Source organism: Protobothrops mucrosquamatus, unplaced genomic scaffold, assembly GCF_001527695.2.
Source record: "Protobothrops mucrosquamatus isolate PMUCROS unplaced genomic scaffold, P.Mucros_1.0 scaffold484, whole genome shotgun sequence".
NCBI classification, from domain to species: Eukaryota; Metazoa; Chordata; class Lepidosauria; order Squamata; family Viperidae; genus Protobothrops; species Protobothrops mucrosquamatus.
In genome coordinates this window covers 130,709-153,455 of record NW_015386804.1, presented here as the reverse complement: position 1 = coordinate 153,455, position 22,747 = coordinate 130,709, and the positions used below count along the sequence as shown (strand labels likewise).

At 40.2% G+C, this 22,747-nt stretch overlaps 1 protein-coding gene across 1 annotated transcript; it reads left to right on the top strand.

The window, feature by feature from the left end:
- Positions 1-7,331: 7,331 nt before the first annotated feature.
- On the top strand, positions 7,332-22,293 carry OGFRL1 (opioid growth factor receptor like 1). The gene is made up of 8 exons (XM_029284277.1): positions 7,332-7,622; positions 7,653-7,748; positions 16,511-16,597; positions 17,770-17,851; positions 18,577-18,655; positions 18,747-18,813; positions 18,927-19,072; positions 21,543-22,293. The coding sequence occupies exons 1-8, from the start codon at positions 7,332-7,334 to the stop codon at positions 22,291-22,293; spliced, it is 1,599 nt and encodes a 532-aa protein (XP_029140110.1).
- The last annotated feature ends 454 nt before the right edge of the window (positions 22,294-22,747 follow it).

Below are 22,747 nucleotides of genomic sequence, written 5' to 3'. Positions count from 1 at the left end.
CATACCAATTGTTAAATGAATCACATGGTCGTTAAGTGAATCTGGCATCCCCCATTAACTTTGCTTGTTGGAAGCCACCTGGGAAGGACACAAATGGAGATCTTGTGACCCTGGGATACTGCAACTGTCAAATATACAGGCCAGTTACCAAGTGCCCAAATTCGATCATGTGACTGTGGGGATGTCGTGATGGTCGTAAGTGTGAGGACAGGATGTAAGTCACTTTTTACAGCACTATTGTAACTTTGAACAGTCAAGGATTGCCTGTAAAGTCAATGGGGAAGACTGCAGGAAGTCAAAAACCACTGTTGCTCCTTTTTTGGCCACCCATGTTCGGTAATGCTTTCCCACAAAACTCCCCACAATACTCACACACCTGCCTGTGCTCTGCAGCACTTGCCTGCACACCTGTCAGCCTGCTTGCCTAGTACTCCCACGACTTTCCACTTAATGACTTGCATGGTTGTAAGATAAAAACAGCCACTAGGACTGGCGGGATCACCATCGCTAAGCAATGTGATCATGTGACATTGTAATTTATGACTGCTTTGTTTAGAGATGGAAATTCTGTCCTCAATTGCTGTCATAACCCTAGGACTATTTGTAGCTTAGCAATTGTTCAAGAATTCACATGCTTTTATAATCGTTGTGAGGAACCTAGGGCAATTTTAAACAATTGTGAGAATTGTCACACACAGAGACACAGATACACACAAAGAGAATGCCACTGACTATATTATTTCTACAATTACATTCATTCTTGTTTTAAGTTGTATTTTTAACTAATGGTTTGGTTAATTTAAATATATTAATCTTTGTATATTAATTAGCAATAGTGACAAGTAAATCTAACTGCTAACACAAAACAATGCAACTTCATTTACAGTACAAACATGTGCACGTAATGTATACAAATGCATATAAGCAAGAATAAAAACCTGAAAATAATGCAAGGTAAAAAAAAACCCACACTCATTATATACTTCAGAACAAATAAAGGATTCAATTTAATTCTTTAGATCATCTAAGGGTGCAACCATATGGCTTCTGTTAAAATGGTGTCATTTGGCCTGTGCACTGGCAGAAAATTGTGCCACTTTTGTGCCAATTGTGCGCCCTCTTTGCCAATGCCTCTTTTATCTCAGTAATGAGACTACTGGGCAGTTCCATTCTTACTATTTAATGAGGGACAAGTAAGAAAAACAATTGGTGAATTCCCAACTTCCTTTCTCTCCCACTTACTAATAAGAAAAGCAACCAGTTGCTCTGCTTAATCTAGTAAGGCAGAGATGGGTATAGATGGTTTAGCTGTCAAAGTGGGAAAAAAACCAAGTTGCAGTATAAAGATGAACCATACCTTATAATATGTATATACTCCATGCAGCAGGCAATATGGCATAGAAGCAATAATGTATTGATGATTATTATGATGACAATGATAAGGATGTGCGCCTTGACATTGACAAATTCGCTATCAGTCAAGTGCAAAAGGCAGCTTTATTTGGAACAGCTTACATCCTGCCACAATACCTTTAACACCATGAAATAACATCTGCCTATGGGAAGGACTCGATAGGTGGATAAAAATGCCAAATCCAATCTGAACATCTGGCTGGCCCTGCCATGAATTTTAAGATAAAATGATATTGTTCTCCCAAGTGGTAAAACCTTTTTAAAGAATATCCACCGAAAACCCCTTGCTCGTAGAATACTTTCTGTAATTCTGTGACAGAATCAAGAACCAGCCACCGGCAGAAGCCTGCTCTTTCCTTCTTTAAATCCATCTGTGCTGCAAAGGTGTGGCATTGAAAAGTGCTAGACCTATGGCTAATAAAGAAGGCTTAGTGCTATTTCAAAATAGTGTGAAACCCACATAGATAAGATGCCACATACAACTTGACAAGTACTCCTTAAAGTTACACAGGCAAATGCCTCTGCAGAAATCAGGTTTCTGGTCTCTCCTGGTCCTCAAGCTCAATGGCCATAGAGGAAAGTGACCTGTGAACCAGGGGGAAAAGGAGGGTACCTCTGTAGCTGTAGAGGAGTGCAGAGATAATCTAATTCAGACATGTCAAACTTGCGACGCCGTGTGATGTCACGCGACGTACCGGAGCTTTTTTCCCATTGCCGGCAATGGGGTAGGTGTGGTTTCCTTGTGACGTGTCCGGCCTGTGGGCCGGCGGTTTGACACTCCTGATCTAGTCAAAAGAATTCAAGTCAAGGGAACATACTGCAAATGACAGCTCCATCCTGAGAAAGAACAAAAGTGAGAAAGAAACTCAGAATTACCACCTTGATTCTGTTTGGTATTAAGAGGAGCAGGAGAAACTGGCAGGCTTTTGAGATTTGGTTACTATACTTTATAACAATAGAGTTCCGGTGAAGGTAAAGGTTTCTCCTGTCCAGTCGTGTCTGACTCTACAGGGCGATGCTCATCTGTGTTTGTTAGCTGAGGGAGCCAGTATTGTCCAAAGATGTCACGGGGCTAGCATGACGATATGCAAAGGCACACAAAATGCTGTCACCTTCCCATCAAAGTGGTACTTATTTATCTACTCACATTTGCATGCTTTCGAAGTTTTAGGTTGGCAAGAGCTGGGGCAAATAATAGGAGTTCATCCCTTCACTCAGCACTCAAGTCTCAAACCCAGAGGGTCAGCTTTGTGGCTGACAATCTCAGCATCTTTAACCGCTGAGCCATCGTGCTCCATAGAGAATTTCGGTAGTCCATGCATTGTCTGTTCCCTGACCTGGCCTGCCTCAAGGGCTGACAAATATAACTAGGCAGATCCCAATTCCAATTTGTATTATAGATGAAGCATGCTAGATTGTGTCGACAACAAAAATTGCATAAGACAATTATAAAAACTGTATTTTATAAGTGGTACAGCTGAAAACTTTAATCTGACTCAGTTGTGGGCTAGAGATGAGAAAATGACAATTTAATATGACAACATCATATTAAAACATTGAATTCATGCAATGGTTTGGGTGGCAACTGGGGGAACCTGAAGACAAACATGAATGGGATTCCAACAGCCTGAGCCCAGCCATCAAAAAGGATATGTCAAGATCAAGATTAAATTTATTTTGTTTTCTATTTCTTAAAAACAAAGACTGGAACCAGACAACCTCAGTATACCGTATTTACCCAAAAGGAAAAATGAAGTGGATTTTTTTTCTTCAAAAAATTATTTGGGGGAAAAATGGGTAATTTTACCTTAGAACCGAACAAAAAAAAAAAGGACAAGAACACAACTGTTGAAAATTTAGGAATTAGTACAGGGTGCAAATGGTTGCAAATACTGCAAAACCTGAATACTTAGTTAATATTCCTGCCCCCAACAATAAGCCACATTCCTTACAAGGACATTCCATGGAGTCACCTTAGCCATCGTTTTTTTTTTCTACTTTCCATTTTTCCAAATACAGCTACTCTGTCCAACTTATTTGTTTGCAGCACATGCCCAGTGTATATGAGTTTCTACTTGCTGATCATTATCTCAAGGGAGCAGTCAGCCAGTTTTATTTGGTCCAGGGCTGACTGATTCTTCTTGCAATCCATGGTAGTCTCAAATTCATAATCCAAAGACATCTACTATCTTCTTTCTTTCATTTTTTTTCAATGTCCATCTTTTACAACCAGATGGTACCATTGGAAAGATCAGTGCTTTAAACATTGTGTGTCACCAATTAAACATTTGTATCCTCTATTATCTTGCCTGTGCTTGCATTCCTCTTCAAGGAATTATTTCTCTTTACTTTTCTAGCACAGTCCATTTTTTTTAATATTCTTGACTCAACAAAAATAAAATTTGTCTAACATCTTCATTTCCTCACTGTCAACTGTGAATTGGCTAAGCTTGCTGACTGACATTACATTTTCACCTTAATTTTTAATATCTCAGCGTTTCACTTTTCATTGTTTTCACAATGAGCTCTTCTAATTCTTCTTTATTTTCAACAAGGTGATGTCATCTGTATATTGCCAATAATTAGATTTTTGATCTCTAATTTTGATCCAAGTTGTCACCTCTTCTAAACTTGTGATTATGTTTACCGTATAAGGTCATCCAATGTGGAAACAACATACGGTACATCCTTCTTTGTTTTGAACCACTTATTTTTTTAAAAAACCCATTCTTATAGTAGTTTATCATTTTTTGTGAGTGGTATTCCACATTTTGGTTTAATATATCAGTAGGGCTCTGCACACTGACTACATATATGTTCCCATACCTCTCTTAATTTAACCCAAGTATTTGACATTAGTAAGTTCCGGTCTATTCCACAATCTGCCCCGGAGGTGTCTTGGCCGAATGAACTGAATCTCTCCATTTGTTTCTTTTATATATCCATTTTGATTCTAATGTTGTCCTTACTGCCTGCATTGTTGCATTGGCTCTATGCAAATGTTTATGTGACTACAAATTCTCCTATTATTCCGATGTTTGCCTTTAATTAACTATTATAATACAGCATCCTTCCTTGATGCTGTATTTAGTATCTCTTGCAATTGTGTACTGGGTTATAACACATATTAGAAAGCCAGCTTTGTGTGGTGTTTAAGGCAAACTGTAAAGCTAGAAACCAGGAGATCATGAATTCTAATCCTGCCTTAAACACAAAGCCAATTGAGTGATCTTGAGCCACTCATTCTCTCTCAGCCCTAGGAAAGTGGCAATGGTAAACCACTTCTGAAAAACCTTGCCAAGAAAACTGCAGAGACTAGTCACTGCAGTCATTCAGAGTAAAAAAACAACAACCCTGACTCGAAGGAGCCCATCTTTTTTAGAAAACGACATACAGTACTTAACAATGTATTATTGCCTCCCTATGCCTTCATATGGATATAATTTTTATCATACAATCATCCATTTCTTACCACTGTGTGTGCACCCTTGCTTATTTCTTTATTTACTTGTGTTTCTATAGCAATGGATTCAACAAAAATGACTCCTGGTATTGGTGGTTTGCAACATAAAGGCCAATAAAAACGCAAGCATCACTAAAATAATGGCCATTTATTTTCCAAAACCTTCTGGGACATCTCTTTCTTTTAACAAATTCCACAAGACCAACAGTAAGTAACCAAATGTAACTTAAAGGTCTTATTTGATTCATAGTCAGTCTGACTTTACAAAAGCTTCTTAATAACTTCTCAAATTGTTCCTAAGCATCAGAAACCAGATATTCCTTCTCAGATTTAATTTTATTCTTTAGCACTTAAAGAACTGGTAATTTATACAAACGATATCTAGTAACTGAACAGATCAAGTGAAAGGATTGTAACTGTATTGTAATATTTTAATTTTTTTTTTGCCTCCAGCAAGGCAAATATTATCTGCATGGAGAGTCTTCCTCCCTTCCTCCCTCCCTCCCTTCCAGATTCAAGTCTCCCGGAAGAGACTTGCAAGGTTGGCACCTAGATAGTTCTTTCTACCTATAGAAAAAAGATATCCAGGTTATCCTATTTTTCTTGGTATGTCCTCCCAGAGAACACAGCACTGCATCCTTAGTCCTGAATTGTTCCTTTGTCTAAGGTTTCATCTACACAGGAGAACAGAAGATAGAGAAGCCAAAGCAAGGATAGATATTTACTGAATTGTACAAAGAGAATAGAGATTAAGCTCTGACTATGATCTCATTGCTCTGCACTTACAAAATATTTCAGCCCTGTTTGTCTCTAGGTAAAATTCTTGCAGATTTCCATCAAGGTCATCTTCCCTACTGTCTAGATTGCCTATATAGACTCTAGGCAACACGCGCAGTAGTGAAGCTGGTATTCGTAGCTGATTTGAGGATTTCTTAGTGCGGAGTCTGCCACCATCATCATGCCAGGTAAATGTTATCTGCTTTCTGTGTTTTCACAGGCATTTCAGCACCTGCTTACTAAATAGTTTGACATCTGGTGACTTCATGGGCGTGCCCATGAAAGCAGGGGAGGGTCTTGGGATTTGTTGATAGTCTCCCATTCAAATATCAATATAGTCCTATCTTGCTCAATTTCTTAAAATACCATTTTGACTTGTCGGCTATTTTGAACCGAACAGCATCATAAAGATGCTGAATTTCTGCATTCTTCCTAGAGTGCCATTTCCCTTGTTCTACGGATGACTATGCTTGGGAAGAAAAATCTGCATATTGGAACAGACTCAAAACAACAACAAAAAAAAAACCCACCAGTTTCTGTAACGAATTGTTATTGCTACTGAAGGAATATAGTGGGCAAGTTACAGCAGGCCATTAATTAAAAGGCAATATTTGGAAGCCACGCAGAGCTCAAGCTGTCCCTCCCCACATTTTAACAGCTGCGGGTTAACGACAAACTCCGTTTTCCAAGAATGAAGAGGCACCTGTTGATTTCCCACCCACCGAGTTAGAGGTAAACGCGCGAAGAGCCCTGCCAATAAAAGCGCTCCTGCCGTCTTTTGGCCACCAAAGTTGAGCCATCTGCATTTCAGTTCCCAGTATCTCCACCCAGCAGCAGCCGCCCCCCCCCCAAAAAAACACCTCCACTGCCTGAGGGACCAAGTGTCCCACTCGGCGCCCTTGCTCCCCTCTGCGCGGGATCAGCGGGGCTTTCCCTAGAAGTCAATGAGATTCAAGCCGGCGGGGGGGGGGGGGGAGAAGGCAGCGAGTTGAGGGTCTGCCGGGTGTTGCAACACCGCCTCCTTCCCGTCCTCCCTCCCCTCCTCTCTTCGGGCTCTCCAAGGCTCGTCAGAGGCCTACGGCCCCAACCTCAAGGCAGCCGCGACGAGGGGCGGCGAGCGGGGGAGAGAAGTTCTAGAGGCGGGCACGTGCGTCGCCAAACTCGCCGCGCACCTCCGCGACTTGCTCGGCGGCGAAACGCTCCGTTCGGCTTCCTCCTTCAGGCAAGCACCTGCTACCGCCGCCGCCGCCGCCGCTGCTGCAGCGGCCAAGGGAGGGCCGGCTTCAGTGTTTCCTGTGGAAATCCCGGAGCATTCAGCTCCTCCTCTCGATTCCTCCCCACCCCCGCGCGTGTTTGCGGGTTGGGGACTGAGGAAGGAAGGGAGGAAGGAGCAGAGCTGTTGGCTGTTGTCGCTTCTCCCTTCTGCGTCTGACCGCCGCCCCCCTCCCCCTGCCCGACCGCCTTGTGGCTTTCGGCCGCTCGGCTTTGGCGTCCCGGCGCGGCCACCCCCCCCCCCTCCGGCTTCCAGGAGCAGCGTTCTTCCGAGCCCGCTTCTGGACCGGCCGATCTCCCCCCACCCCACCCCGCGCGCGCGCGCGCCCCCCTTTGCGTCTCCGGAGGGGAGGAAAGAGTGGGCAGCGGGGAGGGGGGGTCGCCGAGCTCCCGCAGTGCTTCTCCGATGGGCAGTTTGCTGAGCGGAGTCAGCTTCAAGGAGCCCACCACGGTGGAGGACTGTGACTCGACCTGGGAGACGGATTCGGAGCCGGAGCTGCAGGACCCCGGCGGGGAAGAAGGGCCACCGCTGGAGCAGGAGGGCGGCGGCGGCGGCGAGGGCGACGACGACCCAGCGGATGACCGGCAGCAGCGGCGGCGACAGCAACAGCAGCAGCAGCAGCCGCCGCCGCCAGAGGAACCGCTCCCTGCGACAGGCGACCGGCCGGAAGCCGCCGAGAACCGCGAAGGGGCTGCCGTGGAAGAGGAGAAGGAGGAGGTGGAGAAGGAGGAGGAGGAGAAGGCAGGAGGAGACGGGGTGGCCGAAGAAGACGAAGCCGAGGGCAGGGAGCAGGGAGAGACCGAAGCCCCCGGGCCCGAACAGGTAACCCAGGACCCCTGCAAACTTCTGCCGGGGGTTGGCGGGCGGAGGGGCGCGCTGGACGCGGGGCCGTTGGCGCTCACCTTGGAAAGCGCCGGGGTCTCTCCAAGGTTGGCCGCCGCTTCCCTGTGCGGGCTTGCCACGGATGGCGGGGCGCGGAAGCCAAGGTTACAAGGCTCCCCGTGGGATTTCGGACTCCTTTTCTCCCGCACCCTTGCTTTTCTCCTTCGCTGCCTCCCTCCCCACCCCTGGAAATATTTGCATGCTTTGTGACTTGGAAGCTAGGCGTGCCTATAGCATCCCCACCACCACCACCACCACCCCGGTGTTAGAAAATGGGCTCGACGGGTAGGCGAGGTTGAGGGAAATGCCCGGAGCGTGGGGTGAGTTTGCAATCTCTTGCCCCAGCCTGGTAATTCCGTTTAGGTTTGGTTTTCCCTTCCTGTTGCGCCCGTGCCGGGGTGTGGAAAAGGGGAGCTGTTGTAGAGGGAGGTTGGGGTTTGTTGCATTCCTCCTTGGCAGACTGAACAAACCGGCCTGGTGTCCTCTGTTGAAAAGGTCCTGACGATTTTAACGGTTAAGAATCGCAAGACATGCCTAATCCTAGTTGCTTTCCCTCTGCAACCTCTACTTCAGAGAATCGTGTGTGTGAAGACAAAATGCAGTTTCAGAACTGGGATTTGCTTGAGGGTCTGACGGTTGAGCGCACCATCTCTATGCTTTTACCTATGGGATACGAGTTTCACTGTCTAGATAAACTAAAATAACTAATAAAAGAGCCTTCAAGAGAGATAATATATTGGGGTTCTCTCCTGCTTTTATCAAATTCTCTGATGGTTTCTTTTCTTTTTTAAAAAAAACCCCTCAAAATGGATATATTTTTATTTTTATACTCTTCTGGCAGGAGGTTAGTTTTCAATAGTGTTTTCAATTCACAATCTTAACAGCATGTTAAAAGAAAAAGTAATCACATGACTATTTGAATACAGAATGTTAGAATGACTGCTGTAAAGTATAGGAGTATAGGAAACAGCCAAATTTCAGAGAACTTTACATTCAAGTTTCTCCTAGGCACATACATACACAGGGATATATAGGGATGTGTGTGTGTCTGTGTGTGTGTTCTGGTTGCACATTGGAAACATCTGTCTGGATCATTCCAATAAGTGCTTTGCAGTGCAATCCTGTATAGGTCTCAACAGGAAGTCCCACTAAATTTAATGGACATACACATAAATGATGTCTTTTGGATAGAGATACATTTTTAATTAAAACATTTCTGGAATTTAACAAAGGACAAAAATATATAATAAGAAATCTGTATCATTTTGTGTGTTGATAGAATTCAGAGATTAGCATTTTTTTCTTAAAATATGGAAAGAAAACATTCTATAAAAAGGCTGTACTGTACACTTTTCACTATTTATATTTAATAATTATTTTCCAGCAGTTCTGTCTTCTGTACACATCTCCTTTGGTTTTTGTTTTATTAAACTTGAAAAATTATAACAGTATTGCAGTTTTCAAACTATGATGTAGTTTCTAAATTTGAATTTTAGGTGTAAGAAAACTTAATTTTGAAAATATAACTTCTACACTGAATTACGAGTTCCTGTGCAACTACTACTCTTCACTCTACTTCACAACATCAGTGCATTTAAATTACTGCATCCTTTTTAAAAAAAAACATTATAGATGCTTTAAATAGTTCACCTTTTGATCATGGGTAGAAAGGCAGGATATATACACAGTTGCTATTGAGAAAACTTCATAGATGAGTCCACAAAGTATTCAAGATTTGAATTCAACTTGGATTTCACTTGAGTTGACTGTACCAAATAATCTGTGGAACTGTGTTTGCATTAGGCTTAAGGACGTTGGGATTATTCAGGCAAAAGACTGGCATTATAAACTTGCTACCTTTCTTCTGGCATGCACTTCTATTTCAGTAATCATTTTAAATCCACTTGCATAATGTTAATGGTACTAGAATCATTTTGTAATCCTCACTCATTTCTTTCATTTACCACATACTAGTTTGTAAGGGGCTGGATGCTAGTCGAAACCTGGCCACTGAAAGTAACCACTGCCCAGAAATACTGAGAGAACAAAACACAATTTATAGCTAAAGATTGGTATTAACTATGTCTTTGGTAATAGCTATATATTTCTTAAAAGATGCATCCCCAAGAAACACATGCATAAAACAGTCTTCATTCCAAGTTGTCTGCAATAGGTAGATATTTTAATTCAACATTGCCCAATTCCCAGCTACTCTAGATAATGAGAAAAATAATTAGTGTTACTTTAATTGTAAAAGAAACTAATAAAACTGTTACAGAAATAATAAGATTATAATGCAGTACAATACACAATACAGTAATAATGCAGCCTGGGCATCTTCTTATGTAGTTGGTAAAGTTCCTGACTAGCTCAATATTGTTGAGATGCAGAGATGCAAATCTCTCTCTCAGATTTATTCTGGATCTCTGGGAGGCTCCAGTCTGTAAAAATGATGGATAATGATTAACGTGCTTTATCTAATACAATGTGGTTAAGAATAGAAGTATGACTAATGAAAAGAAGAGCCACTAAAACAGAATGGATGCCAGCCTGTGTGCACTTACGTGGGAGTAAGCCTTCTTGAAAACAATGTGTCTGATTTCTGAATAGATATACTGTATGGCAGCATTGCACTGTAAGGATGCTTATTATTTCCTAATCTGCAGCTCTGAACCAAACCCCAGCTGAAGTCTGTGTGAATGCTGCTAACATCAGAAAACATCAACCCTGATTCTGGATATGCAGTTCCATATTCTTTCTTAAACCCTCCATAAATAGTTTAAAGTCTTCATTCAAGCGTTTTTAATATTTACAGATATTTCAATCAAAGTGTTTATTGCACTAGTGCAGGGGTAGGCAACCTTGGCTCTTTTATGACTCGTGGACTTCAACTCCCAGAATTCCTGAGCCAGCCAAGCTCAGGAATTCTGGGAGTTGAAGTCCACGAGTCATAAAAGAGCCAAGGTTGCCTACCCCTGCACTAGTGTCAGTTTAGGGCACCAGGCAATACACATGCACATCTTATTTAATGTCTTGATGCCCATCAGAATAACTAATAAGGTAGTCCTTGACTTATGACTACACTTGAGCCCAAAATTTCTGTTGCTAAGCGTGATGGTTGTTGAAAGAGTTTTGCCTCATTTTACGACCTTTCTTGACACAGCTGTTAAGTGAATCACTGCAGTTGAGTTAGTAACACAGTTGTTAAGTGAATCTGGCTTCCCCCATTGACTTTGCTTGTCAGGAGGTTGCAAAAGGTGACCCTGCAATACTGCAACTGTCTTAATATGAACTATTTGCCAAGCCTCTGAATTTTGACCATGCAACCACGGATATGCTGCAACGGTCTTAAGTGGGAAAAATGGTCTTAAGTCACTTTTTTCAGTGCCGTTGTAATTTCATACTGTCACTAAATGAATGGTTGTAAGTCAAGGACAACCTGTAGTTTAGAAAACCTAATTTGTTTGTGTCATCATCAGTCCCACTTTCTCTGTATGAAAGATAAACAAGAATATGGGTTCAATCACTAGAGCGTTTATGGTATGTTATTTTGTTTAGGGAGATTTTCCTCTTGTTGGATAAAATACATGCAACATCATGTTAAAAGGAAAAGTTACTTTGAACCAAATTTCACTGGTGAGTTCATAGACACATTAATATAATTTTCTTGGCAACTGTAGATAACTTGGTTCCCATTGGTTTCTTCTGGGATAGATTTTTAATTTTTGCAATCTAGCCCAGGGGTGCTCAACCGCCGGTCCGTGGACCGGTACCGGTCCACAGCATGCCAGCAACCGGGCCACACAAACAAGAAAAGCCCTGTCCGCGAGATGCAGGCAACACACAAAACCACACCCCCTCCAGTCCGTAGAAAAACCTCTCGTCATGTAACCGGTCCCTGGTGCCCAAAAGGTTGGGGACTTCTGATCTAGTCTACAACCTTGCTATTTCTTCGTGACCATTTTTTTGCCTAAATCAGCCGAGGGCAGAAAATGGCAGTGGCATCAAATAGGTTCTCAAGAATACAAGAAAGACACCTATTTTTAAAGTATTTATCTTCTATAGATATTGTCAGGAAAATATTTGGTGATTACAAGCACATAATTACAAAACTTCATGTGCCCCTACACTTAATTGATTAGGTCTGTGTGTGTAAATGGAGTAGGAAATGAATGGTGCAAAAATGTTGAACAATTCAGTTGGTTTGGAATTGCCGTAGTTAATGTTTTGATCCAGTGTCTCAGTCCTACACCCACAACTTACTGCACATATTAAAATGAGGTCCACAGTATAATAAGGAAATGAAATAATCCTTTGTGAACAGGCTTGTTTGTATCTGTTGTTTTATGCTGTTTATTCAAGTTAGCTTTGAGTAGGGGAACAGGTGCACCAAGGTATATTGCAGTTCTGTGTTTTTAAGGTTCATGCATTAGATTCCTCTCTAAAATTTGATTCACCTTTTTCCAGATAACGAGTGTGTGTTTCCAGCTTCGACTTGGCAATATTCAACTTTACACTGCTATTTTAAAGTTTATTGTGTTGAATTTTGTGAAGCTTTCTCCAGTGGAAGCCTGTCTCCTTTAGTATGCAGAAAAAGATTTAGGAGTTGTTTTCATAGTAGTTCTCTGCATGTGAACAGTTCCAACGTTTTAAAAATATTTCTCAGACTATGAGGCATGATTACTGACAAACAGTAATGGCAAACAGTGACATTCCAAAGATTGCTCTGAGATTTCACAGCCAATTCTGTATATTTGAATATTGTTTTACAAAAGTCTAACTGTACTCTAGCCATTGCCTGGCACAAAAGACTCTTACCTCCTACAGCTTTCATATTGATCTTAATGTTATCTGTTTTTTAAACTGAGATACAATTTTGCAAACTTAGCTTTTTAGTTAAGTTTTTTCCAATACGATGTAACTGTACAATATGATTTCTGCTCCTGATCTCTTTGTAACTCACCTCATACTTTCTGAGATTTGTTCTGAAGCATCTCCAAACCTCCAGAACAGAGAAAGTGTAGCTTGTTCTATCGACACAAACCAACATCAACAGCACAAAAATTCACTGAATCCTTCACCTCTGGTGAGATGGACAGCATACTGGATGGATAGATAAGATAAGATAAGATAAGATAAGATAAGATAAGATAAGATAAGATAAGATAAGATAAGATAAGATAAGATAAGATAGATATCACATTTTATAAGCTATTAGTGTATGATTTTTTCCATGGATGATAATTATTTTCAGTTGGTTCAGATAGTCCTTAACTTATGACCACAATTGAGCCCAAAATTTCTGTTGCTAAGTGAGACAGTTGTTAAGTGAGATTTGCTGCATTTTACGATCTTTCTTGCCACAATTGTTAAGTGAATCACTGCAGTTGTTAGGTTAGCAACACGGTTGTTAAATGAATCTGGCTTCCTCATTGACTTTGCTTGTCAGAAAGTCACAAAAGGTGATCACATGAACCCAGAACATTACAACTGTCATAAATACGAGTCAGTTGCCAAGCATCTGGATTTTGATCACATGACCATGAGGATTCTGGAACGGTGTGAAAAACCTTCATAAATCACTTTTTTTCAATGCTGTTGTAACTTTGAACGGTCATTGAATGAACTGTTATAAGTCGAGGACTACCTGTATTCCATTTGATGGCATCAGTTCTGTCATATTTCCATGTTATGAGATACTTAGAGTGTCTAAAATAGCTTAGTTATTGGAAGGTATTGAATGACACCATTTGGACTCACACAGATCACAAAGCTCCTTTAAATTGATGTAAGTTGTAGCATTTGGCTATCCATGAACAATTACTTTAGTTAGCTTTATTATGCTGCTTCAGGACCAGAAATTGTCACTTCATTCATTCATTCATTCATTCATTCGGTCGGTCGGTCGGTCGGTCAATTTCTATAGCTGCTCATCTCAGTCAATGGCTCTGGGTGACTTACAGTTCAAAAAATATTACGATAAAAATACTAAAAACATTTTAAAACAATAAAAAATTTAAAAAACAAAAACATCCAAAATAAATACACATGTAGCTGAGATACTTGGCCAGTTAGCAATAAAGTTAGGAAAAGCTGGGGGGGGGGGCATTCAGCACCTCAGGCTCAGGAGCATAGGCAGGTTATTAGGGCCTTAACGAAAGGCTGGCAAGGTTGGGGCCATTCTAATCTCTAAAGCAGAGGTCTCCAACCTTTCTGGGCTCGCGGCCCAGAGGGAAGGAGACCACTAGCAGCCCCATTCACGCATTCGCAAATGGGCTGCATACACTCCCCCAGCGCTAGCCCCATTCGTGCCCATGTGCATGGGCAAATGGGGCCATGGACGCTAGCATGAGTGGTGGGGAGTGCGCGCACACATGTGCATGCACCAGCCAGCCATTCCCATAGGTTGGGGACCCCTGCTGTAAAGGAAGGACGTTTCAAACAACAGAGGCCACTGTAGGAAAAGCTCATCTTGTCCCCATCAGTCGACACTCTTTGGCTGATGGATATGCAGCATGCTCATTCGGGTAGATTGATTTGGATAAATAGAGACTCTTGGAAAAGGCGTTCCCACGGATAACCCCATTAATATTCCCCCCGGATAACCTCATTAATATTCCCCCCATCCCAATTGAAGAAAAAATATTAGTAACCAGCAGATTATAGACAAGCATTCTAAGTATCTTAATATTCTAGAAGAAGAGTTGAGAAAAAAAGAAATTTATCAAATATTTTAAAAGCTGTATCTAGAACTAAGATCATAATAATGCAACATAATTCTTACATGTTTTTTAAATTTGTTAATAAAGAAATATGTCATGTTAATTTGTAATAAAGAACAGTTTCATTCTTTTAACATAACTGCTCAGTGATTACTCAAACATTGGTGCTTAGTTGTACTGACTTAATCTTCCCAGGATTTTGCAGGACTGCCTGCAAAGACACAGTTATATGAAAATTATATGACAATGAATATGTGATAGTTCCTACATTAATTAGATACATACAGGTCTTCTGATTCCCATAATGACAGTGGTTTCAAAAAGTAGGAATACCACAATAAAATCTATAATATTTACATCTTGGTTTATATAAAAACTGGGTTCATGTCAGGTACATACAACCAGACCCTCATGTGTGACCGTCTAGCTATTTTATTGTTCTATGCCTAATTCATAGGAATCTCTCCAGACTGACAGCTTTCACCTGGGAAAGACTAGATAAGGTTCAAATGCATTGGAGATGGGGGTCAGATCTTGCCCTCTTGTGTTTACATAATGAGTCCAGACTAATTCCCTGCTGGAATTGGGACAGTTGCTCTCGAATAACTATTTATTCAATTTCTTCAACCACTCTCTTACACTGTTTAGCTTAGTATGTTACAGTCTAGATCAGGAGTAGGCAACCTTGGCTCTTTTATGACTCGTGGACTTCAACTCCCAGAATTCCTGAGCCAGCCATGCTGGCTCAGAAATTCTGGGAGTTGAAGTCCATGAGTCATAAAAGAGTCAAGGTTGCCTACCCCTGGTCTAGATTATAAGCATTGTATGCGACTTAGCACAGTGTATAATCTTAACCCAAGCTAGTTTGCTCAAGTAACTTTTTTTTAGAGAAGTAACCAGACTGAATAGAATGGGAAACATCAAATCTTCGTCTTGAAGACAAATAAGATTCCTTGAAAAAGCTTACTGATACACATGGTTGTAAAACTTCCAGGTTGCCTACTGGTGGTGTTCATTAACATTTTGTTGGAGCAGTCATACCTGGAATTGGTAGACATCAAGTAGAGTTCTTTTGGAAGATCCTCCAAACTGCAGGAGATCTGGGGTGGAGGATATAAGAATCATGGTTGGAGAGGAACTCAGAAACAAAAGAAAAAGAACCAGGGTGGGAAAATGGAAGGGTGGAGATGTATAAATAATTCAAGTGGTGATGTAGAAATAATATTACGTTTGTGCTGCCAAATGTTCCATATACAGGTAGTCCTCAACTTGCAACCATTTATTTAGTGATTGTGTGAAATTACAGTGGCACTGAAAAAAAGTAATTTATGACCGATTCTCGCTCTTAGGCTTGCTATAATACAGTGATGGCGAACCTTTTAGAGACCCGAGTGCCCAAAACCTGGCCCCACCCCCTGCCCCACCTCCTGCTCTGTCCCCCCATCCCCCTGCCTGCCCACAGGACCCGTTCTGCCCCCCCATCCCCCAGCCTGCCCACAGGATCACTCACCGCCTCCAGGGCCTGCCACAGATCGGCCAGGCAGCCCAGCAGCGCTATGGCGGCCACACCCTCTGCCCGTGCCCTGCAGCATCAACTGCATGATGGGATGTGAGGGCAGAGTCTTGTCTATGCTGCCTGGCTGCCATGTCCTTGGCTGCGCTGCTCCATGTGGGCCACACACAAGGGCGACTCTCCTTCAGGGGGGCTGCTGGAGAGGAGGGGGTCGCGGGGGAGGCAAGGCTGGGGCAACGGCATGTGTGCCCACAGAGGGCTCTGAGTGCCGCCTCTGGCACCCGTGCCATAGGTTCGCCACCACTGCTATAGTATATTCCCCTCGACTCATTTAACAACCATCTTCTTAGCAATGGAAATTCCAGTCCCAATTGTGGTCGTAAATCGAGGATTACCGGTATGAGGATTTACCTTAAATGGTTATGCTCATTCTGCCGCTTCTCACTGAGATTTTTTTTCTCTTTCAGGGGGATGATTCAGTTGATGCAACGGCTAAACCAAAGAGAAGTTTTTATGCTGCAAGAGACTTATATAAATATCGTCATCAATATCCAGTAAGAACATTTTGTATTCTGGGAGCTTTTATTAAAATAAAGGCTTTTGCAGTTCCAGTGGAGACCCTTAATTTTTTAGAAAAAAATTATAGTGGCCTTGAAAGATGGATAATGGGAGATATTGGTGAACTCTACCAGCCCCCATAATTGCCATTTTGATGGGGGTTATTAAAATATAACTATATTTTATTTCAAATGTTTATTGGTTAATTGTTTTTCTTAATGACACCTGTATAGAGAACTCAACAGCAAATGAATTATATAACACAACTCTTACAGTGCAATTACTAATTTGCCTCTGTTACATATCACATGGAAATAAAAAAAAATGACAAACTAAAAAAGAAACTGAAATGAAAAGAGCTTGTAATCACTTTACCACTGATTTTATGTATCAGCTATTTTAGATATATGTTTACTTGAAAGCAAGATTTTTTTTTTAACTTCAGTGGTTTTCTTTATTTTGTGAACATGTTTTAGATTCATTGATTGATTATGTGTCATCAAGTTCAACTCCTGGCAACCACTTAGATATACTCTTATGTTTCTGAGATTGTTTAAGAGATTTTACTTAAAGCTAAATAGGGCAATTCTACACTGTAAGTAACTATTCAAAAATCAGTCTTGCTCAACTTAGTGAGACTCACTTCTAAATAAGGGAGTATAGGATGGTAGCCTAATAATTCATACTATATACCAAGATTAATACTAGACCAACAATGAAGCAGTAAAGAATACCCTGATTAAAGAACCATCAAGAGCATACCCACCAACAGGAGATGCTATGAGTATAAAAATAGAAAGCAAGCCCTTCTAGCACTGATGATGTTACATAGTTGGGTAATTAAATGTCTGCAAGAAAACAACCAAGCTCAGAGAGCACCAAGGAACCCACAGTTCATCCCTGAGCTACAAATATTCTCTTCTATTAGTAACTCAAATTATACATTTACAATTATTATATATTTTTGGCTTATCTATGATATCTATGTGATATCAAATTGCCTAAAAAGTTTAATCTGTCTATCTTGTTACATTTTATCCATCTATCTTGTTTCTAGTCTAGTCTAGCAAAATTGTACTTTGTATTACGTAAAAACATACCTGTAATAATTTTGGTTATAGACTATTTCTTATGGAGTATTTTTGCATTTGTCTTCCTTTCTGCTCAGCAGAACTTTAAAGAATTGAGATACCAGAATGATTTGTGCAACCTCCGCTTTTACAAGAACAAAATTCCCTTTAAACCTGATGGTAAGTAACTGGTACCATGATCAATGTATCATTTATACCTAGTTCAATTTCAGATGTATATAAATCAGATGGCCCAAACTAGTTCTATTTTGCATTTGATTTTATAGATCTGTATTTGTGCATATTGAGATGGAAATAAGACATGTTAAGTTGAGTTTATTTCTCCTTCACCTTGTTTGCAAGGATTCTCATCATGACTTTATCGCCAAAATATGTCTTTGAGGCATTACCATGAGTTTAAGACTCAGAACATCAATGTGTGTGACTGCAATGAGGATTTGCTGTCCTACATGATGGAGGAAAGAAGTGATTCAGCTGTGATTCACCTTAGGTTTCTAGAAGTTTTAGGAAATCTCATGCCCTTTTGAAGGTCTTTGAGACACCATGATTCTAAAGTTAGCTTTGCATCACTGAGAGTCTGTGTACTTAGTATCATAGAATCATAGAGATGGAAGGGACCTTGGTGGTCTTCAACAGGTAAAGAAGGGTAAAGGACATTGTTTGATCTTTGGCAATAGTTAATCCCATATATTTCCTTGTCCTTCAACCATTGAAAGAATATTAATGTGTTCATTTTAACAATAAGTACTAAAACAATTAAATACTAAACAATAAGTACTAAAACTAATCTAAAAATTGCTTTTTTTAGATTTTTACTTGTACTTACATTTACACTGAATTCCTGAATGGTATTTAGAAGGTTATGTTGCTTGGTATATTTATAGGGGTTTATATCGAAGAGGTCCTGAATAAATGGAAAGGAGATTATGAAAAGTTGGAACACAATCACACTTACATACAATGGTTGGTATCTTTTACTTTTTAATTTCTTTTTAATAAATTGGTTAAAGTCATTTCAGTTTCAGAAAAACTTGTAAATCTGTTTTAAATGTAGGCTGTTTCCACTCAGAGAGCAAGGACTGAATTTCTATGCAAAAGAATTAACAACCTGTGAAATTGAGGTAAAGCATCTAATTCATAGTGTAATGCTAATATTTAATCATTTGAACTAGAATAACTTTGTATATTTAATGCTCTTGGTGTTTGTGTGTTCTTGCAAAAAAATCTGTTACAGGAGTTCAAAAAAACGAAAGAAGCGATCCGAAGATTCCTGTTAGCTTACAAGTTGATGCTGGAGTTTTTTGGGATAAAATTAATCGATAAAACTGGGAATGTGGCACGAGCTGCTAACTGGCAAGAAAGATTCCAGCACTTGAATGAGTAAGTAAGGTCTTCAGAAGATGCTTGATTCTCTCCAGATTTGTTTTTCTAAGCAGTTATTACACTTTTCTTCCCCTCTTGGTCGTAAGTTGTGATGGTTGTAAAATAGGGTGGTCATTAAGCAAACCAGTGGTTCACTATGGGCACAGTTTTGCTAAAAACAGATGTACAGTAAGTGCCAATTTTTTGGCAAAAATGTAATTATGTGACTGTGGAACGCTACAAACGGACATAAATGTGGACATGTTGCCAAGTGCCTAAAGTTTGGTCACATGACCATGGGAGGAACACAACCGTTCAGACTTCAAATCCAGGTCGTAAGTAGCCCCAAGTTAGATCCGTTAGAACTGTAAGTGGTCATAAGTCAAGGAGTACATGTATGAAGCTACTCAATGATATCAAAGGCAGAGGAAGTAGGCAAGATTTATCTTGTTTCCTCACCTTTTTTTCTGAATGCAATTCTCTTCTTTTCATATAGTAACATTCTCTCCCACATTAAAAAAAATAGAAAGAGATGCAGCTGTAATATCAGTTTTATTAAGATGTAGAATACAATGAATACATATTCTATATCTGTATGAGATTAGAAAGGCACTTCTGGGAAACATGGGACTGTTTCCATAATGGAGACCCTGAATACTTGTCCCTCATTTGTTGATCATGATATTTGGCTTGAACAGTGATATTGTAACCATAACCTTTGCTTGTCTATGCATCATTGGCTGTGCCTAGGATAAGCAAATGTTGGAAGGCAGGTTCAAGAGGTTATACCTCTCAGACAGAATGCAGTTAGCAATGGTGCTAATTTTCTCCAAAGTCTTTTAGGAAGAATAAATTCAAGTGTTGTCCTTGACTCGGCAGCAGCATAAAAGTTAGAAAGACTAAACTATTTCTCAGCTAAATGTTACAGACCTAACCTGATCTGAATACTATCTGTTCAGGGACCAGGATGTTCTCCAGAAGCATCTGGTTCAACTGCTTCTAACTATTCACTTTGTTGTTTTAACTTCTATATTCATGCCATAGTCATGGCCTTTGCTGAGCTAGATTTTTGTCCTCCATCTCTTGCCCATTGATCAATTTCCATTCTTACTTACAAGAATCAATCATACAGATTATGCAGCCGTCCCATTTATGACACATACCGGCTCTATAGATGCTTAGCAGCACTGGTGATCTTCTGCTTTAGGAAATCTCTTGAAATTAACTATTCAAAAATAGGTTTTGGTCTCAACTAGGTAGAAAATTAATAATAGAGCATTTGTCCAAATTAAGGACTTGATATTTTACTATTTAATCATTCATTTCTAACTTTCCGCTGTTGGAATAATCAATTATATGAATGTTGTATAAGAGCCCCCCAGTGGGATACTTAAATATACAAACCATCAAATCAATAATTGCATTCCTGCAGCCATTAAATTATATAAAGCCAAGATTGTGGGCTTGCTGATATATGGTGCCCAGGTATAGGTTTACCCCCCTCTCTTGGAAGCTATTCAGTCTATACTTCTAAAAACTGTTCTTCAGATTCCTCTCTCAACCTTCAAAGCCCTTACATGGTATGTATGGCTGTATCTCACTTGAGGCCTGCCTAAGAATATGCCATGTCAGTTTCTCATTGAAAATAATGTTCTGGAGAGCATCTGTAGGCAGGCAAACTGACCCTGATTTGCTATATTGTGGACCACCAAAGCTTTGATTATGGAGGATTTGGCATTTAGGTCTTCAACATGACAAGAGCTGAATTTACTCATTTTCATTATCACGCAATTGCTGATCCCTCTTGGACAATCCTTAGACATTTTTATAACATTTTGCATGTTCCTCACAGGAGGGTTCTTTTTTTACATTGGCCTAAAATGACGTATTGCCTATTAGGATGGCAATAGGCAGATACATTAGTCTTCCGTATGATAACCATATTTGTGTATGTTCAAACACGGAGGATGAGTCACTGAGTTATATTCTGTTAAATTGCTATTCACTCACTCATAACATTTGGCAAAAACCCGGTTGTCGGAAATCTTAGTCATTTGACTAATAGGTTTCTGATTTCCCTCTGCAAAAGCAATATGGCAACCGCTAAAAAGGTTGCCAAGTTTTTAACAACTCTAGCTTGCAGAAATTCACCTGATACCCCCTTTTTAGTACCAATTGTTTCAAATCCAGTTTATCATATAGTTCTAAGTTCTCTTTTCGTTGTTTATCGGTCTCTGACATCGGTCAATCAAGAAAAGAGGGGGGTTCAAGATAGGAATGCTGCTTTTGTCAGCTTTTATATTCCATAACATGTATAAGCAGATGATTGAAATTTATCTATCAAGGTGAGACTTTTCTTTTGATACTTGATATTTAGTCCTTCTTTTGTCAAGGGTACCAGCAGTGATGATTTTTCAGCTATATTTTTTCCTCCTGAGATTTTTTTTTTCCAACTGTCATTTTGAATCCGGTTTATCTTTCTTTGCAGATCCCAACATAATTACCTGAGAATCACCCGGATTCTGAAGAGCCTCGGTGAACTTGGTTATGAGAGTTTCAAGCCTCCTCTTGTGAAATTGATTCTTCACGAGGCTCTGGTGGAAGAAACCATCCCCAATATTAAACAGAGTGCTCTGGAATATTTTGTGTACACCATTAGAGATCGAAGAGAGAGGAGAAAGCTCCTACGGTTTGCCCAACAGCACTACACGCCTTCTGACCATTTCATATGGGGGCCACCGAGGAAACAGAAGCCGGAAGGAAGCAAACCAAGTAAAAAGCTGGCTTCACCCGTGTCCCTTCGTAACAGCTCTACTTGTAAACATAAAAAGACAAAAGATCTTAAGAACGTGTCTGAAATTTGTAACTCGAGGAATAAAACCAATGACGAGAAAAAGACAGAGCATATTAAAAATGGTACAGATAGTGATCAGAGTAAGAAAACCAGCTCCCCCGAAGTTGTTAAGCAGGGCAGTGTGGTAAAAAATAGTAGTGCTGAGTGTCAGAACTCTAAAATGGACATTGTCGAGCCTTTGAATCAGAAGGAGACTATTTCTCACTTAAAAAAACATAAAGGCAAAAACAAGGAAAACGTTAGCCAAGACTGCAAACATTTGGAAGATACAGAAAAAGATTCATGTGAGACTAAAAACAATTCAACAAATATGTCATCAGATATGCAAGACAATATATGTAAGGATAAAAACCTGGCAAGCTCATCTGTAAGAAATAAAGAGTGAAATCTTCTACTGCTTGTGACAAAATGGTTTTTCACTTGTAGAAAATTGTTAAGGAACGAGAAGAGGTCTTTGATATTGGATCCAGTGCTGGCTACATCAGCTTAGCCTCTGTGGGGCTGTGGCTTCTTTAATTTGTTCACGGTTTGTACTTCTCCCAGCTGTGTATTAAGCTTACAAACTGCATATTGCTTAAGTCCAAGAAAAAAAACTTCCTTTAAATCTGTTTCCTATGCATAAAAATCTAACATTTATTTTTATTGTGTATTTTATTTAAACTCTTTTAATTAACTCTTAAGGTTTTGTTTTCAAAATAAGGATGCAAGATAGACTTCCAAGGAGCCAAAGTTAGTGTCTCTTCAGCAGATAACTATGCTAATATTTAGAGTGCCTACCACTGCTTAAAAATTGGAATTTAGACGTATTCTTATTTAACACAGAAAGTGGACCTCAGAGA